A 16,862-nucleotide genomic window follows, 5' to 3' on the forward strand; every position below is an offset into this window, starting at 1 on the left:
GAACTCTAGATGACAAGATATTATGTAATGAAAAATTCGGCATAATTTTGAAATTTTTGCAAAATATAATCAACAATATATTCATCATCTCCCACAAATGAAGTATGGTTTGTGGAGTTCTCAGACTCTATTGCCATCTTCGACCTTCCTAGATTTTGGATCATTTTTCATGTCTCATTAGTACCGTCTCCGAAGACGAAATAAGTAAAAAGGGCTTCAAATCCTTCTTAGACTTATCAACTTATCCATCATTTATACGGATAATCACTGAAGCTTGGAATTTGGAGGGTAGAAGGTTAAGTTGGTTTGTCAGAAGTTGACTATGGAGGATGTTGGTAATAATATCCAACAAAAAAACGATATAGGCTGTAGCCACCCGTCTTTATCCATGTGCCAATAATGCATATGCACATGACACATATTTTCTTTTTATTTTTTCTTTGTGTTTTAGGGTCTTTCAGTTTTATTTTATTTTTGTTAAAAAGGTCCAGTTTTCATATATGATCAATATGAACCTTGAACTTGGTTTAAAATAATCAACTTGCACAAGGTCCATTTTTATTTTGAAACGGGTGTGGCTCTAGTTCATTTGGAATCGGTTTAGGCATCCTTCTTACTTCTCCGACGGATTCTTTATTCAAGGAAGAATATATTGCTCGTCAGAATAAGAACTTTTTTGTGGTAACTAAAGAAAGTTTTATCTTGGTGCAGTGCTTGCAAACTATGCCAGAAACAAGATTATTTATCTGCGTAATAGAAATGGTTCTAAAGTCCTTAACTCCATCACATGCGCTTTCTTAAAATATAGACCAGTAAAGAAACAATACTCAGTTTATCAAAATTGAAAAGCATGACAGAATAACTTATCTAGATAAAAACGAAACATGGTTTAAATATTGGTGGCATATAGAAGAAAAGCAATAGATCAATAATAAATCATCGGCAGATTTATAAATCATGAGAAGTTATCTCATTGGTCGGCTCGATGATTGAGGATGAGTTATGAATCTTATGATGGAGAGATATCACTGGTTTTTAGGGGCTCAATTGCTAGGGTTGTAAGTAAAAAGAGAAGAGGAATTGGTGTGTCTTATTCTATTGATAATGAAACATATATGTAGGTCCTTTTAGGAATCAAGTAAATTTAGAACATTCCATAATGGACATCAACTACAATATTCATGACGTTAAGGGATCTCATGCATCCACATTTCTTAAGTGACTCTTATTCAATCTCCTATATCATAGATAGAAATCAATTCGCTGAAAAGAACTTAAACGACAATTTTATTGTTTATAGATTAAACTTAGAGAGGCTTCTGGCAAGTGATGATGCCAAACTTAATGACACCTTTCTTGTACCCTTCAATCATCAATGGCATTGTCAATGCTCCTTTTATACTCTTCATACCTGTGTGTTTCCGACACCCAACAACCTTAGTTCTAATCTTATAAACATTTGGAATCACGAATGTGAACAACATTGCGGAAACATACCACTACGAAGCAGAGACACAAGGCCCTTCCACGTTAATGCGGTTCGTATAACCGCCGGCCAGAAAGGAGCTACGTTCTCTGACCAATCTGCACACTTAATATCCTACAAACACACATATATTTGAGACACTACTTAACTAGCTCCAAGTACTGATTTTAGCAATCGGAGCGTTAGAAATATAATAACCTGGAGCGAGAGGGACTGAAGCAAATCGACATAATCAGAGGTGGAGCACCAGGCCGGGAGATAAAATGTTTTGCAGATTCTGTCCAAGAGGTTCTGCTCCCATGGCTGCAAAGCTTCTTCCCCTTGGGATAGATTTCTGTGGCACCATGTCACTATTATTATCCTTCCTCCCGGAGCCGCCACACGTACCAATTCCTTCACGAACTACACTCATTTCGCACACACGGTAAATATAATTGCACAACGAAGACTGAATGAGTTTCAAAAATATCACACTTAGATTCTGTTTTCTAACAGGTACTGCAATTTTCTTTTTGTAAACTCTGCCTAAAATTTTTAGACAAAAAGAAACCATGCCATAATTAAATAGAAAAACGTGATAATTATTATAAAATATTGTTAGATAATCTAGACAAAATTTTACTCTCATATATTTTATTTTGTTTATTTAAAATTAATGGACATCAAAAAGATGGATATTGTCTAGTAAATCTAGTATAAAGATTATGGTGAGCTAGGTAGTATACCTTGGCCTTGTCAGGCATATGCTCACCGCTTTCCATTGACCACACAAGATCGAATATACCATCTTCAAATGGTTGCTCCAGTGCATCTGCAACTTGGAAGGAAACCTGGTCCAGTGGCGTCTCAGTTAGATCAGATTCCGCAGAAAGAATGGTCGAATGTACAAGAAGACACCTTATGAGAGAGTGATTGAGCGGTGGCGAGATCATTGGCTCTCTTGGCTTGAACGGGACTGAGCGTGATGCCAATGCATTCGGCACCAAATTTAGAGGCAATATACCTTGAGCTTCCTCCGATTCCACACCCAACATCCACTACTCTCTTTATCTTTTTCTCCTCTTCTTTAAAAAAAGTCATGTGTTTATAATATTAATTTATAATAACAAGAACAATCCCAAGCATAAAGATATTTTCACCGACTGCGAAATTTTTATTTCAGTTTAGATTGTTTTCTTAATCTTGAAATGAGGAAGAACTTATTCATCATCATCCAGCCTAGTTAGGGAATGAAAGGGTCTGCTTCTGGATGGGACGTGGCTTACTGTAAGCCTCTCCCAAGGGATAAAAGAAAGGCTTTATCTGGCTTCAAACATCCCTACTCATTTCTCTTACCGACAAATCAAAACTAAACCTTTGTTATATATTTCAAAGAGTATTTTGTTTGTAAGAATTGTTTATAATATAAGTTCAAAAAAAAATATGTTTATAATAAATCTAGAGAGTGTTCATGTGTAGTAGTTTTATCATTCATAACAAACAACGAATCAAACTCAAGTGTATAGCATGAGAAGCGAACCAGTAACGCCGGCGAAACGTAGAGACTCTTCGATCATCCGAATCTGAGCTTCCCGGTGACCGGAATCTGAAAGTTGAACAGAGGAATCAGGATCGTAGAAGCCGTGATGCATATGGTCTCCCCAAATCTCCTCCCATAGTCCCGACGTCTCGTTGTAGAATTCCGCTATTCCTTCTCGCAGCGCCTCAACGGAGGAGGTAGCAGCAGCCGTCACAGCCACGCTTCCACGTGATGCCGCCGTCGTCGTCGTCATTAAGGCTGAGGATGGCCGTTGGGACTGAAGGAGAAGCGACGGTGAACGGAGAGAAGATACTTTGTGCCTGGGGAGGCTTATGAGAGAGGAGGGTGCGAGAGTCGCTTTCATTTATAATGAGAGGTTGGCGGAACAAGAAAGTGGCTCTGTGTATGGGGGGGGAATATGTTTTCTTTATTGCCACAGTCCCCTACTTTTTATTTATCTTTATATTAATTTTTAGGTAAGGATGTTTTATTTAGGACCGACAAATCAAACCAAACTTAACTGAATAATCAAAAATATCTAAATAGTTCCTGCTTTCAATATCTAAAAATTGGACATGAATCAAACTGAAAATTGAATATATTGAAATACGTCTTTTATTCTTAACATTTTATTCATATCTAGTTTTAAAATAATTAAATATCTAAAATGTAATCCATAAACCAAATATTTACACAACATGTATTTTTTTTTTTGTATAACAGTATTCTAAGTAAATTTTTATAAGAACTTTGACAAGAAATTAAAAAATTATAAGCCATTTAATACTTAACCTTTCTGTTATTTAATATAATAATTCTATTAACTGTTTTGTCAATTTAGTACATCAATTTTATGAATGTTCTCAGTTAACAACAGCTCTTGCAGAAAAAAAGTTGTTTTTTCAAAAAAGAAATTGAATATTTTTATAAAATAATAAAAATAATAGATTTCCATAGATATAAAATTTTAGAAAATCATAAAATTCATAAAAATCTAAAAACATCTACACTGGTTGTTTTATGCTTCTCTCCCAGCATAAGTATCTTTATGGTTCTTGATGATGGTCTGCAAAATGGGTGTATCTGAACTTATCATCATCTCTTCCAACCTCAATGAAGACTTTTCTTCAAACAAATATATGTTGACATTCTTGTTCTCGTCTATAATTTTTTAGTCGACTTGATAAAGAGTTTCTTGTTGGTTTTCATCATGTTGATCAGAGTATGGTATACCATGGTCTCTCTTCAACACAAAACTCTTCTTCATCTTCCTCTCCAATAGATTAAGAACCAACATCTCTTAGTTGTGATACTTCTCCTTCAAAATTTTGATAAACTTCTCCTGCTTCACTTACGTGGTTGTTCTCTTTTGCATACCATTCTTGATGGTTGGTAGCTTTATATGGGTCATCATGTGGTTCCGCCTTTAGGACTTTCTTAACATTTTACATCTTTTACATTTTTCCGTCTTTTTCGATTTGTAGTGTTTTAGTGTTTTGGAGAGACAAGAAACGTGACTGCGTCTGAAATTATGGTGTTAGTACAGTCTGATGAACTTTTACTGCCACAAACTTTTCTGATACCATATGTATTGGGATAAGGGCCAATCATGTACATCCATATTTTACTTTAGTTTTTCTTTTGTAAAAAAGGCTTAATATTTTACTTTAGTTTATCTTCTTTTTTTGTTCACAGTTTTGTCCAAGTGGATATGGTCAAAATAGGTTCAGTTAAGTTTATTTTTGTGATTTAGTAGAACGTCAGTAGCAAACAAATATTGTTAGAGGACGTGAAGTAAGAAATGAGAGCTCAAAAAAAGGTAATCAGAGCTAAAACAAGGTCATTGTGACAGCTACCACTTTGCATGTAGTCCGCTGGACACAGTTCCACTATGGATGAGTTCACATCTGGAATTGGCGTATTGGAGTCCAGTTTGATATATTTTTTATAAAAGTTAAGTTTTCAATTTTATAAAAATAAAGAAGAGTTCATTCATATCGGGAATCAGCGTATTGGAGTCCACCAATATTCGATATGAAATGTTTAGGAATCTTTTGTTCTTTTCAAGTCAAAACGCTTTATCCCAAAGTTGAAGAAAAATATTTAACGAAATTTCAAAGTTTTTGAACATATGTTTTTATCAAATACTCCATCTTTTTAAAAAAGATAAAATATTCCAAAAATTTTAAGTATATTAAAAATATAATAAATATTAGGTAATTTTGTACATGTGTACTTTGTTGATACTACGAAACGTAAAATAAGCTGGTAGTAAAATGCTCATACAAGAGTTTACGAAATAACTTATGATATACGGGTTTGATCTTCAGCATCACACCAAAATATTGAAACATTCCTAAGAAACAAAGAGAATCACTCTCAAACAAAACAAGTTTATGATAAATTTTATTTATGGTAATTTAGGCCTTATTTTTAGGATTACAATCTGTAGAAATTGAAAAAAAAATGATGAAAAAAAAAATTAGAAACTAGTAAACAAAGACTTCGACTCAATAATGATTTTAACTAAAATAAAGGCCAAGTCTTGGTCTTCACACAGCTCTGACCAGTCTTGGAACTCTCTTTGGACAGCTTTGTCGAAAATACTTCAAGAAAAAAATTGTTTACTCCTTGGCGAAAGTTGTAAACCATAAAAATGTTTAGATCTACATTTCGGCCCAAATGCATTCCAGTACAAGCCCATTCGTCTAATGTAGCTTCCCGGATGGTCGAATCAGCTTGGAAGATTGAACCAGCTTGCTCAGCTTGTCCAGATGAGTGTCAGTCCAACTAACTCGAATATCATCTCGTCTAGCTCGCAGTGTCACTTCGATTCAGCTCGATCAATTCGCCAAGGTAGGGCGATTCAGCTCGATCAGTTCGCCAAGGTAAGTGTCATTTCGACCAACTCGACCAAAGTGTTCAGCTTGTCCTATAGGGTTTGAGCCGGCCAGGTTTGCATCAGTTTCGTTTCATCCCTAATGTGTGTTTTGGTATGTGTTTATCATTTATTCATGTATCAATTGCCTATAGTAGATATTGAGACTCCTATTATCCTCGTATCAATTGGCTATAGTATATATTGAGGTTCCTAGAATTTCATCGGTATGTGCATTTTTGAGTCAGAATATAAAAATTAAGGACATCAATATAAGCTAATGATAATTACTTTGGATTAGTGATTATAATAAACCAATTAAGAACAAGTGCTGCATAATGTCACAAATAAAAATAAGTTGCTTCATTCAAATTACAAATAAAATATCAGTACAAGGTACAAGTCCAACCAAAAAAAAAAAAAAAACGAATAGGTCTTAATATTGGTATTAGTGTTGGCGAATAATTAAAACGAATTTCAATGAGAAAAATGACAAATCCAAAGCCATTCACAAGAGTAGTGATCACTGGCTCAGCAAAAACTATAGATTTGTGTTGGCAAAGTAACATACCTATTTTTTTTTTCTTTCTAATTCGCATTTTTGTTGTTCTCTTTGGAGTACTCTTCCATCTCACTGAGCCAGAGATCAGCGAAGTCGCAATTCTTCCAAGCGTCGAACCAAGGCCCACCGCGAGTAAAATGCACGGCCTTAGGCTGGGTGGCGGGATCGTTCTCGACGACCCTGTTATGCCCTTCAAGGAAGTTCCAGACGAAAGGAACAGACCCAATCTCCTCGTCCTCCAGCCACTGGAACCTATGGAGGAAGGCACCAGTCTGAGTGTTGACAGCCTCAGGGCTCAAGGTCTTGTTCTTCGGGTGGCCGCAGTTGTAAAGCACCATGGACGACCAGTTCTTCCTCGGGTAGACGGTTTGGACCGCGCCGTCCATCTTAGTGGTCTCTTTGGGAGTGTAATCATGCTGAACGCACATGATCGCGTACTTGTCGTCGATCAGATCAACGAGCTCTTTAATGTCGGAGAGGTAGAGGAAATCGCAGTCGACGAACATAGCCCAGCCTTGGTAGTCAGACAAGTGGGGAGTCAGGAAGCGGGTGAAGGAGAACTCGGTGCTCTCGAGCTGGTTTCTTTCTCTCCAGTAGAGGCCTCTCTCTCGGAGATCTGACTGGACGATGGGCGTGATCTCCACGGGGATGGAAGATCTCTTGGTGATGGAGTGGTGACAGACTTGGTAGGCGAGATCTTCGCGTGGATCGTAACCGACGAAGATCCTGAAAGAGGCGTTGCTGGTTTTCAAATCGCCGTTGCTCATCGTCATCGTTGTTTGTTTGGATCTGCGTTTTGAGTTCATAAAGATCTATTTCAAATTGCAGAATCAAAAATGCTAATGCTCATGTCCGTATTGATCTATCTCATAACACGCTAAGCGTTTTGCATAGAAATGCTAACTCTAGTCGATTCAAGTGAAAACAGAGAGAACGATAACGAACAATGCAGAGGAAAAATGAGCAGACCTGAGGAAACGCTTGGAGACGGAGCGAAAAGAATAACCACCGACACCAAAATGATTTTTTTTTTTTTTTTTTTTGTTATCTTCTTTTCTCTTTTAATCAGGGAACCAAAGAGAGAAAGTAGATTTGGAGCGACGAATGAGGAGAGTGGTGAATCTTAATTTGGAATGTGCTAAATTTTATGTGTGAGAGAGAGACTCGACTTGACCCGCGTGTTGACTCGGCGTCCGCGTGAGCTTTATGCTTTGCCTCCCTTCTATACCATGTGCTTGCCGCTGGCATCCACGCTCTGTGCGCTTTCGCTATATATATATATTTTTTTTAATTTATTTATTTGTGTTTTTTTTCTCTCTTTCAAAAATGTGTGGTTGTTATTCGGATTAACAGACGATTTGATAACAGAAAAATAAAGCATTTTCAAAATAGCATTTCTAGACCGGTCATTCATATTAATAATATATTTTTAACAGTGTAGTACAAAATTCTAAATTAACAAATCTTAAATACAAATTGAAAATATTATGTTAGATTAATATGAGAAATTTAATACAAATTGTACATGAGTTTAATATAATTACAAAATTAATTAGATACTTAAAAGGTTTATTTTAGTAAAAAAATGAAATATAAATGTATATTTTAAATAATCTATTATTTAAAAGGTTTGTTCAAGTGAAAAACGAAATATACATTTATATTTAAAGTGAAAAATGAAATATACATTTATATTTTAAATAAATACGAAATATATATTTTATTTTTTATAAAGTCTGATTTTACTGTAAAAAAAGATATAAAAAAAATTTATTCAGATGTTTAAGAGAAAATATAGAAATATCTATTTGATTTTTGTAGAATAGTTAAAATGATATGTATGCAAAATTCATTTAATTAAACTTTTAATGAATGGTCCAACTTAAAAAATCAAACATAAAATAAAGTTGTGATTTCTGTTTTAATAAAATAAACTAGATTATGATCCTCCCTTCCAGAGGGAGGATAAATTTTTTGTTTAAATTTTAAAATTTTAAAATTTAAGTTTTTTGTAATCATTTTTGTGTTTAATATTAATTTAATTTGATAAAATAATTCTTTAAATAAATGAAATACATAGTTGGACATAACAATTAATAATAGGTCATAATATTGTTTTAATAGAATACATGAAAGAATAACACTGAAAATAATATCACACAACTTCTAAAGAAAGAAACAAAAGAAAAACAATTTAAAACACATCATGCTTATACTGTAGTGGTTTCTGTTAGAGTTAGGCATTCTCAAATATTTACAGTTAATTAAAAAATAAGAATCCAAAATACCTGCAAACTTCTTGATTTAAAGAGACGGTTAACTATAACCTTAAATGGCTGTTTTAAACTCCCCATCTCCATTTGACGGGTGGTTTGGACCTCGTTGCTCACAGGTTGTACTCTTGAGTTCCAAGTGCCATTTTTCTAAACTTCTTAATTTCATCATTGTATTGGCTCGAGTCTAAGTGTCAATGCTTCCTCCATATGAGTTGTATACATTGCTTTGACCCGATCTCATCCATTAGTGAAGTTCTGATAGTGATCAACCCTTTTTTTTTTGATAGTGATACGTTTCCTTCTAAAGCATGCAAAATCTGCTTGTTTTTCACACAAAAAGTTATTAACATATATACTTAAGACTATATTTTGCAACGTGAAAAAAAGATTAGTGGCTAACTCCTAAGAGAAGAGAAATGATGAAGTATTGGCTCATGTGAGGTCTGTGGTGAGGGGGATGGCGGCGAACACGACATAGCATAACCACAATGCGAGCCATCTCCTCTCTGTCGTACTCTTATTCATATTTGTATTAGTTAAATCCTCAAGTCTTTTTCGTATATTATAATATTATATTAGTTGATTATTTTTATCAAAAAAACAATAGACTATAATTAAAAGATATTGGAATATACTTTAAATAGGAAAAATCTAAACATTTTATTAACAAATCTTAATGGTTTCTTTACAAAAATTTTAACATAACAAATTTTCAAATATTTGGCATTTTCTTAAATATTTTTTAACATAACAAATTTTTAAATATTTGGCATTTGTTGTTGCGATTTGTACTAAAAAAATGCAGTTAAAATTTTCAAATATTTTGCAGTAATCTAGGAAGTTCAAACAAACATGGAAATATCCATTTTTATATTTCTTTTAATTATAATATAAGATTATATAAATTGTCACTGACATTGTCACTTTAACCTGAACACAAGCAGCCATGCGAGATGTATACAAACACCCAGTCTTTTTTTTCTTTGACTAAAACAAACACCCGGTCTTAGTAACATTGCAAATGAAATGTATATATTATTTAGCATTGGTAATATGAAAGAGCATATATAAATTTTTTTTGCTACATTATTAACTTTTTATAAAATGAATTTATTGGACCACTAAAGAGGAACTGATTAAAGAACAAAATAATAACAGAGGAGAACATTTGAAAGTGCATAGGGTCCTTTAAGGTTAGACGTGAAGAGTTTGTTGTCATATGGTCATATATTTTGTAAGAAGTGAAGAGTTTCTTGTCATAGTCACCAAGGTTAGAACATGAGTAAGATCGGGTATTAGTTTTTGAACAATAACGAAACTATATGGTTGCATATTTTGTAAGGAGGAGTAACTGCTGTAAATTTGATGAGTATTTGGTCATGCAAATTGTTTAGATAATCGATGAGTATATCGTATGGGTTAATTATGGTTAGTGTATTAGAAAAGGATAATGCTTAAACATGTTATATATTGTATTATATAAACAAATTATAAGGAATATTATATTTATTTCTAATGAAAAATGAATAGCTCCAAAACTTAAATGATAATTTTTTAAGTAGATAAAAAAAATAGAACCCTAAATTAATAGATTAGATTTTAAGTTTGTACTTTCAGATTGAAATATATCCCGAGGAAAAGAACTTGAAATTTCTCCGACTTGATAGAACACCAGTTGGACGCTCTTGTTAACATGTTTGCATTATAAATAATAAAAACAATTATAATGACTGATAAACTGATAATGTACAAGTAAATTCATGAATTTTTTTTTTTTTTAATTTGAAATGGTACATTGTTATATGAAAAAAAAACAAGTCAAACAATGAAAGTTGAAGCTACTCCAAGAGTGCTTATGCACTTGCAATTTCGATATGAGCAAGAATCTCGTTGACTTATCCATCACTCCATCAGTAGAAACAACATAGAAAGAACTTAACATAACTAAATGTCAATAATAATATATTACTTAATGGTACAAGAGTGTATATGTATGTATGGAGTTTCGAACCGATTAGCTAAAATCTCTCTCTCAGAAGTGTCAACAATAAACAAATAGCCAAGGGAATAAGCCACACATTATGCAACCGTTACTAGTAATAACTTGATTTTAAGCTTTGTGTAGGCCAAGCTTACTCAATGGCGTGCTTATCAGATTGCCTAGAAGTGTAGTGTGCAGAAAGCAGCAGGAGAGAAAGAAAGGCGCTAGCCACAAAAATTGCATCGAACCATCGATGATAGAAATCAAACTGGATATCTCCACCCAATACATCCGTTATGATTCCCCTGCAAAGTTACACCCACAAGCCACAATGCTTTAGATTACCTGTTTCCATCTTTTAAACTCAGCAGCAAGTATGGTTTCTGACGCATTCAATGCTACAAAGGTTGCTTCTCAACAAGTAGAAAGTTCCATATACGTACGAAATCTCTAGCCAAAACAAGCCATCAAGTACTTTAAATTTTAAGGAAATTAAGATATAACGATCTCCTTTTGCGTACCTGTACTCATTTCTCAAGCTTTTTCTGATAAGAAGAATGGAAGACAAAAAGTACATCCCCATGATTTCAGATAGGAAAAGCACCACATTGCTTGAAGAACCACTTCCCACTCTCGACACTGCAAAGAAAAACTGCACCATCCACATACTACAACTCATTAAACCAATACTAGACCGCACTCAAACTCAGGAGAAGACATCAAAAGGACTGCATGAGAAATTATATGAACGTGGCTTTCATCGAAAAATATCCAGTGGCTTGAGTGCATAGATGACAATACAAGGACACACCAGTGAAAATGAAAACATTTGAGAAACTAGAATCATAATTCACCTTCATCAAATTCGTCAAGAATCCCCTTACAGAAATCACAATCAACATCCCAATAAACAACAGGGAAATATACTGCAAACAAGAAAGAAAGAAAGAAAGAAACAGGGTTAGAACAAAGTTGTACAATCCAGCAATCCTTACGTAAAGAAATTGAGAAGTCGGCATAAATTTCACATTTTCTGATAAGTTAGGTCATATAACTAGGCCTTGAGAAAGCTATGATCTCTTTATTTAGTTAACTTTGCATTCCATCAAAGCCAACAGAAAGTGAGATATGTCTGAGAGAGAAATGCCTAGGCTTTTAATTCGAGAAAGAACAACATTGTAAAAAAGAAAGTAACAACAATCACGTTGGATTTCTTTAGCTTAATTACTTCATTATCTGAGATAGCATACGAAAAGTAACACAAACCTGTGAGAGCAAGGCAGCATCTACTCCTATATCAAACCACCGCAAGAATATGCTGATCATCATTGTAACAGGATCTTTTGTACCAGCCTGTAAACAAACTGATTACTAGCAATTTCATGTAGTAAGAGGCACACAAAATGATTCATTAAAGGATAGTAATGATGTAAAATGAACTTAAAACAAGTGAATACCTCCTTGAAGACAACACTTTGTAGAGACTGCACAAAACAGAAAGTGAAAACAATGAAGAAACTAGAGTTACTTGTTCACGGTTACAATTAGAATTTGAACAAGGGATATAGAACACAATGTATATAGTAAGGTAGAGATTCCATAGAAAACTATTAACTATTTCCGAGCCGCACGGCATAAAGGGTTTCAGAGAAAGATAATTATTAGATGAAGAACTGTCCAAATCTAATAATCAACTGATATCTTACAGCATAACGCTTCAAAAAGTAACACAGAGAGAAACATCAATAAAAGCGCAATAAGAGTAGTTATTCAAGACTAAAGGGAATATATTTGTCGTATGAATATAATATGTAATTTTAGGAATGTTATAAAATTTTGAAGATGGGTGATCCTTTTATTTATAAAAAGAACGATTAAAAGAGAAAAAAAATTGTTGGAAAAATATCTAACTGACGGGCACAATTTTGAAGTATCATTGAGGAACTATTCCGTAATCTATTTTACAATCCTCCAAATATGTCACCATTCAAACAAAAAAGCTACCCACGTCCACGTGGATACCAACAAACTCTTTCAAAGGACAGTAAAGAACTCAAAGAAAAAATTAAAGCAATTTGATCCCTGCCACAAGTATCTATGAATGAAACCAGCATTGGTTACAAGTGCTATTTTCATAAGCATGCGAAGCAGTTTAAATTCTCTTGCAACTGATACGAGGACGGAGTATGGGGTAGAGTTTACAAAATAAAAATCTAGAACCTCGTTAGAGATGCAGAAAATTACCTTCAGCATTTTATACACACAATAAATGGAACATGCATAACCAAGTAAGTTCTGCACATGACCCCTCCAAGTTCTAGAGAAGGCAGCAGCATCCTGAAAATAGGATAAACTCAGAGCATATGTAAAAAGAGTATCACAACCAAAAAAGACCACCAGAAATAGCAATTAAGAACAGAAAAGTCAACCAAGTAAGATGTAACCACCAAGTCAGTGAGTATAGTTCTGTAACGAATCAAAACCAAAGCAGCTGAAAGCGAACCTTTGCTTGGCGTAGCTCATATATTTCCAAAAATAACTGCTTTGACAACTCTTCTAAGCCTTCCACCTCCGCCTCCAATATTTTTATGTCTTCTCAAGAAAAAGTATCAATAAATTAGGGGGATATCACCAGAAACTAATCCCAATAACCAAGGAAAAAATGATTGCAAGTGGTACTTGTGCTAACAACTTAACAAAAGCTAATCTAAAAAACCAAGGAAAAAATTATTTCAAGGGGTACTTGAATACAATTCTTCTGCACTAGATAAATGGTCAACTCAACATTTGTATGGACAAAAACAGACGTAAGCCTCGCACTGTGGTAAGAATCAACGTTACTCTTTGGGTTTAGAGTCTTCTAGATAACAAAAAGGACAGTACGGTTCCCTTATGTTGTTGTGGTTGATCGAATTACTAACAGTACCATCAAAGTAGAGAATACATCCCCAAATAGAGTAAATAACAAAGGTCCTTGTTCCATTAATATAACCAGTCTCACCCTCCTAAAGCCAAAGCCGCTAAGATTAATGATTAGTAACTATTTCAAACTAAGGAATTTGTAACAACTCGTTTCAGTATTTATGCCAAAAAAAAAACAAAATTGTGCAGCACAACAACACCTCAAAAAACAAAACACGTAAACTGACCTTGCTCCTTTTGGTCATCTTGAACCGATCGCACAACAGTCCCAACAATTCTTCTAAAGAAAGAGCTACGTTTTTGATTCTGGGGGAAAAAAGCATTACATGGTTAGCTGCCAAACTCATCTATAGTATTGGTTCCTTTTATGACAACATTCTCAGTCTATATGGCTTGCTCACTATTGCCAAGTAACAGGACACAAGCATTTCAGAGTACAATGAGTAACTTGAAACATAAGAATAGTCCTCTTCCATAAGATTTTATATTAAGTATGACATAAGCACAGAGAGGTAAAAATACTGTGAAGCTCGACAATATAATCATATAAATTATGCCGGAGGATAAAACAATAACAAACCTCTTCTGATCCTAGATTTCGTTCCACCTCCAGTTGACACAAAATAATTTTCTTCTTCTTTGCTATGCATGTCTCAGTTGACTGCATCAGCTGCCTTTGCAAAGATATTATATCTGCTTCTCCAATCTCCCTAAAAGTGTGTGAAAGAGAGAAATAAAAATGTTATTAGAAAGCAATGTCTTCTAGACAATCCAGCAGATTCCCAATCAGTGAAGTGACAAGCCTCCGGAGAATGGAGATATCTCATGGAAGTATGTGGTGGATTTCTAAGCATATTGTTACACATTTTTTGTTCCCACTATCTAATGGAAGAACATGCAGGTGGGCAATATATACACGTTATGTATGCTTTATTATTCAGTCAATTGAATGTTGCAGCTTACGGAAAAGACTCTATTGGTGGGTTAAGCATAAACCAGAAAAGGGAAAAACATAGACCAGTATATAGCAGTTATGGGAAATATAGTGTTACCTAATGAAGAGGGATATATAGCTGTAGGGCAAATTTACAGCTCCAAATCCTGATAGGACAGCCATTAAGGTCACACCAATGACCCCAATTCTACTGACCAGCTGAGGCATGGTAAAAAAGCCTTGGAGGAAACATGACATTCAGTCAACAAACTCAAGAGACGACAAAAAAAACATGTGAAGTATCTTTAGCTGATGAGAATGCTATGATGCAGAAAGCAAGTACCTTTATCTGATGAAGGCATAGGAAAATGAACTCCCATACGCCAGAAAGCATAAAGGAACGCTGTCAAGAATAAGAAAGCCGCAGCAGAGGCACGCTCCCTTCTTACACCTGAGATGTTGGTTTAGGATAACAAATTATAGACAGACACCACAAAATGTAGCAGGAAAGCTAATAGTCTAGAATTTTTAATAAGGAAAAGAACAAGAGCTTACTGTAGTCTAGGCTAATCAATCATTAACCAATTATTATAATGATTGCATTCTAAACAAAGAAAAAAAATCCATAAACGGAAGAGGGCAGCTTACCAGAATTACGAAGCATCAAATAGCAATGGTAATAGGGCAACATGAAAACGAGAAGCAGTATCAAACAAAAGAGATCCACCTTCCAGTTCACCATCCTTGCCCTGCGATCATATCCACAATCAATCAAACTGCAAAGAGGCGGCGGCAGCGGCTAGTAAGGTAACAGAAGAATCTAGAAATCAAGCTTTGGGACTTACTCTCTAGAGAGCACAGGTATGATCTCGAAGAGAACGAGCTGCAATAAGTTACAAGAGAAGGCGAAGACGATGCTGAAAATGATCTGAACCAAAGCTCGCTTCTCTTCGTATTCCTTGTATAGTCGCCGATTCAGGAACCATAGACCTGCCCATCCCAACAGACACAGTGACGCCATCACCACCGCGCCTTCGTAGATCGCCAATCCGTATCCCATCGCTTATTTCCAGATCTCTCTTTCTCTCGTCACGAGAACCGGAAAAAACACTCAGATCCGTTTCTCAACAACCTCCATGGCGATTCAGCAGCAGCTTTCTATTAGCTTCGCGAGCAAGCTTTGGTTGTTTGATTTTCGATTCCGGTGTGCTGGATCTGTAGATTAAAAGCTCAATTTCCGAAATAATTAAATTATTTAGTTTTAAAAAGGTATTTTAGAATACCTTATTTGATCGATTAGGGTTCAAGTTCTACTAATCATCATCATCATCACAATCACCACCACCAACATCAACGTGACTTTACTCGAACTCGCGGAGTGGAAGCGTATAGCGATGCTAACCGTCCACTGAGCTACACAGTAGTTATCACGGAGACAGCTCATAACAAGCTTTATCAAAGCTTAATTAATTAGGGGCTATTGGTTGATGTATTTTGATGGATTTGAAAATCCAAACTAAATTTAGTGTTATTGGTTCTATAATTTTAAAATATGTATTGAAATCATGTGTTATTGGTCTAATTATTCATAAATTCTAATTCAAATCAAGTGTTATTCAATTATACGGATTTACTAATAGATTTGATTTTCATAATGGATTTGAATGAATTTACATGGATTTATTTGTTAAAAATACAAAGACTCAAATCAGAAGGAAAACCTCCGGATTTGTAAATACTAATCCGAGAAAATTTGAAAATTTGGATGTTTTACTTGGATTTATAAATACTATATGAATTTCTAAATCAATCAAAATATATAAACCAATAACATCTCAATTTTCGTTTTCTATCCCTCACAAGTTCACAACAGTTGGCTTTCATATCAAAATTAAAAAGGAAGAAGTTTGCAAGCTTAGAGACTAGTTAAAGAGCAAGTTCCAATTGAAAACGTTAAGTAGAATCAAAATTTTAAACCTACAACCCAAATTAAATTGGATAGTAGCACTTTGGGAGGTTCAAAAGAAGAATGATCAAATTCGGTGAGAAGAGGAGACGTCATGCCAAGTCGGTGAGGAGAGGAAAAATGGCGGAAATTAGGCTGATCGAAGCCAAGCTCGCATCATCGAAGAGGAGAGAGAAGGGTTGTCTTCCCTAAAACTTTGAATCTTGTTTCACAGTTGACGGACAATGGTAGTGAAGATTGCTTCCGAAGTTATTTGCATGCATTCTAGAGTTTCACTCATTCCAGATGCAGTAAATGGTGGATTGACAAGGCAAACGAGTTAGCAGTCTTGAGAATCT

General features: G+C 34.7%; 3 protein-coding genes across 5 annotated transcripts; all 3 read right to left on the reverse strand.

Moving 5' to 3' along the window:
- Positions 1–1,072: 1,072 nt before the first annotated feature.
- LOC106406285 (tocopherol O-methyltransferase, chloroplastic-like) lies at positions 1,073–3,439 on the reverse strand. Of its 2 annotated transcripts, none has more exons than XM_048746332.1 (6): positions 3,006–3,439; positions 2,384–2,547; positions 2,212–2,316; positions 1,685–1,888; positions 1,498–1,600; positions 1,073–1,411 (listed from the first exon to the last, which is right to left on the reverse strand). In XM_048746332.1, exons 1-6 carry the CDS (start codon positions 3,367–3,369, stop codon positions 1,308–1,310), a joined length of 1,044 nt encoding a protein of 347 aa, XP_048602289.1. In that variant the 5' UTR covers positions 3,370–3,439; the 3' UTR covers positions 1,073–1,307.
- A 2,792-nt stretch (positions 3,440–6,231) lies between these two features.
- On the reverse strand, positions 6,232–7,756 carry LOC106347001 (protein CDI). Its single transcript, XM_013786488.3, has 2 exons — positions 7,415–7,756; positions 6,232–7,234 (listed from the first exon to the last, which is right to left on the reverse strand). Exon 2 carries the CDS (start codon positions 7,216–7,218, stop codon positions 6,472–6,474), a length of 747 nt encoding a protein of 248 aa, XP_013641942.2. The 5' UTR covers positions 7,219–7,234; positions 7,415–7,756; the 3' UTR covers positions 6,232–6,471.
- Positions 7,757–10,662: 2,906 nt separating this feature from the next.
- LOC106347000 (GPCR-type G protein 1) lies at positions 10,663–16,027 on the reverse strand. 2 transcript variants are annotated; one of them, XM_013786487.3, is made up of 14 exons: positions 15,842–16,027; positions 15,404–15,773; positions 15,207–15,307; positions 14,902–15,009; positions 14,677–14,797; positions 14,205–14,334; positions 13,852–13,930; positions 13,206–13,294; positions 12,947–13,039; positions 12,160–12,186; positions 11,969–12,055; positions 11,557–11,628; positions 11,224–11,354; positions 10,663–11,007 (listed from the first exon to the last, which is right to left on the reverse strand). In XM_013786487.3, the coding sequence occupies exons 2-14, from the start codon at positions 15,616–15,618 to the stop codon at positions 10,854–10,856; spliced, it is 1,407 nt and encodes a 468-aa protein (XP_013641941.1). In that variant the 5' UTR covers positions 15,619–15,773; positions 15,842–16,027; the 3' UTR covers positions 10,663–10,853. The 2 variants fall into 2 exon arrangements, with proteins under 2 accessions (XP_013641941.1, XP_048604165.1); XM_048748208.1 differs by lacking the exon at positions 15,842–16,027 and having other exon boundaries at positions 15,404–15,838.
- Positions 16,028–16,862: the final 835 nt, after the last annotated feature.

This window comes from Brassica napus, chromosome C2 (genome assembly GCF_020379485.1).
Source record: "Brassica napus cultivar Da-Ae chromosome C2, Da-Ae, whole genome shotgun sequence".
Classification (NCBI taxonomy): Eukaryota; Viridiplantae; Streptophyta; class Magnoliopsida; order Brassicales; family Brassicaceae; genus Brassica; species Brassica napus.

Coding starts and splice junctions, on each gene's coding strand:
- LOC106347001 (XM_013786488.3), bottom strand. CDS start 7,218: ATGACGATGAGCAACGGCGATTTGAAAACCAGCAACGCCTCTTTCAGG.
- LOC106406285 (XM_048746332.1), bottom strand. CDS start 3,369: ATGAAAGCGACTCTCGCACCCTCCTCTCTCATAAGCCTCCCCAGGCAC. Junction 2,548..3,005: donor ACGTTTCGCCGGCGTTACTG/GTTCGCTTCTCA, acceptor TTTTTAAAGAAG/AGGAGAAAAAGATAAAGAGA. Junction 2,317..2,383: donor CTCAATCACTCTCTCATAAG/GTGTCTTCTTGT, acceptor CCACTGGACCAG/GTTTCCTTCCAAGTTGCAGA.
- LOC106347000 (XM_013786487.3), bottom strand. CDS start 15,618: ATGGGATACGGATTGGCGATCTACGAAGGCGCGGTGGTGATGGCGTCA. Junction 12,056..12,159: donor AAAGTGTTGTCTTCAAGGAG/GTATTCACTTGT, acceptor GTTTGTTTACAG/GCTGGTACAAAAGATCCTGT. Junction 11,629..11,968: donor ATGCTGCCTTGCTCTCACAG/GTTTGTGTTACT, acceptor TCTTGTTTGCAG/TATATTTCCCTGTTGTTTAT.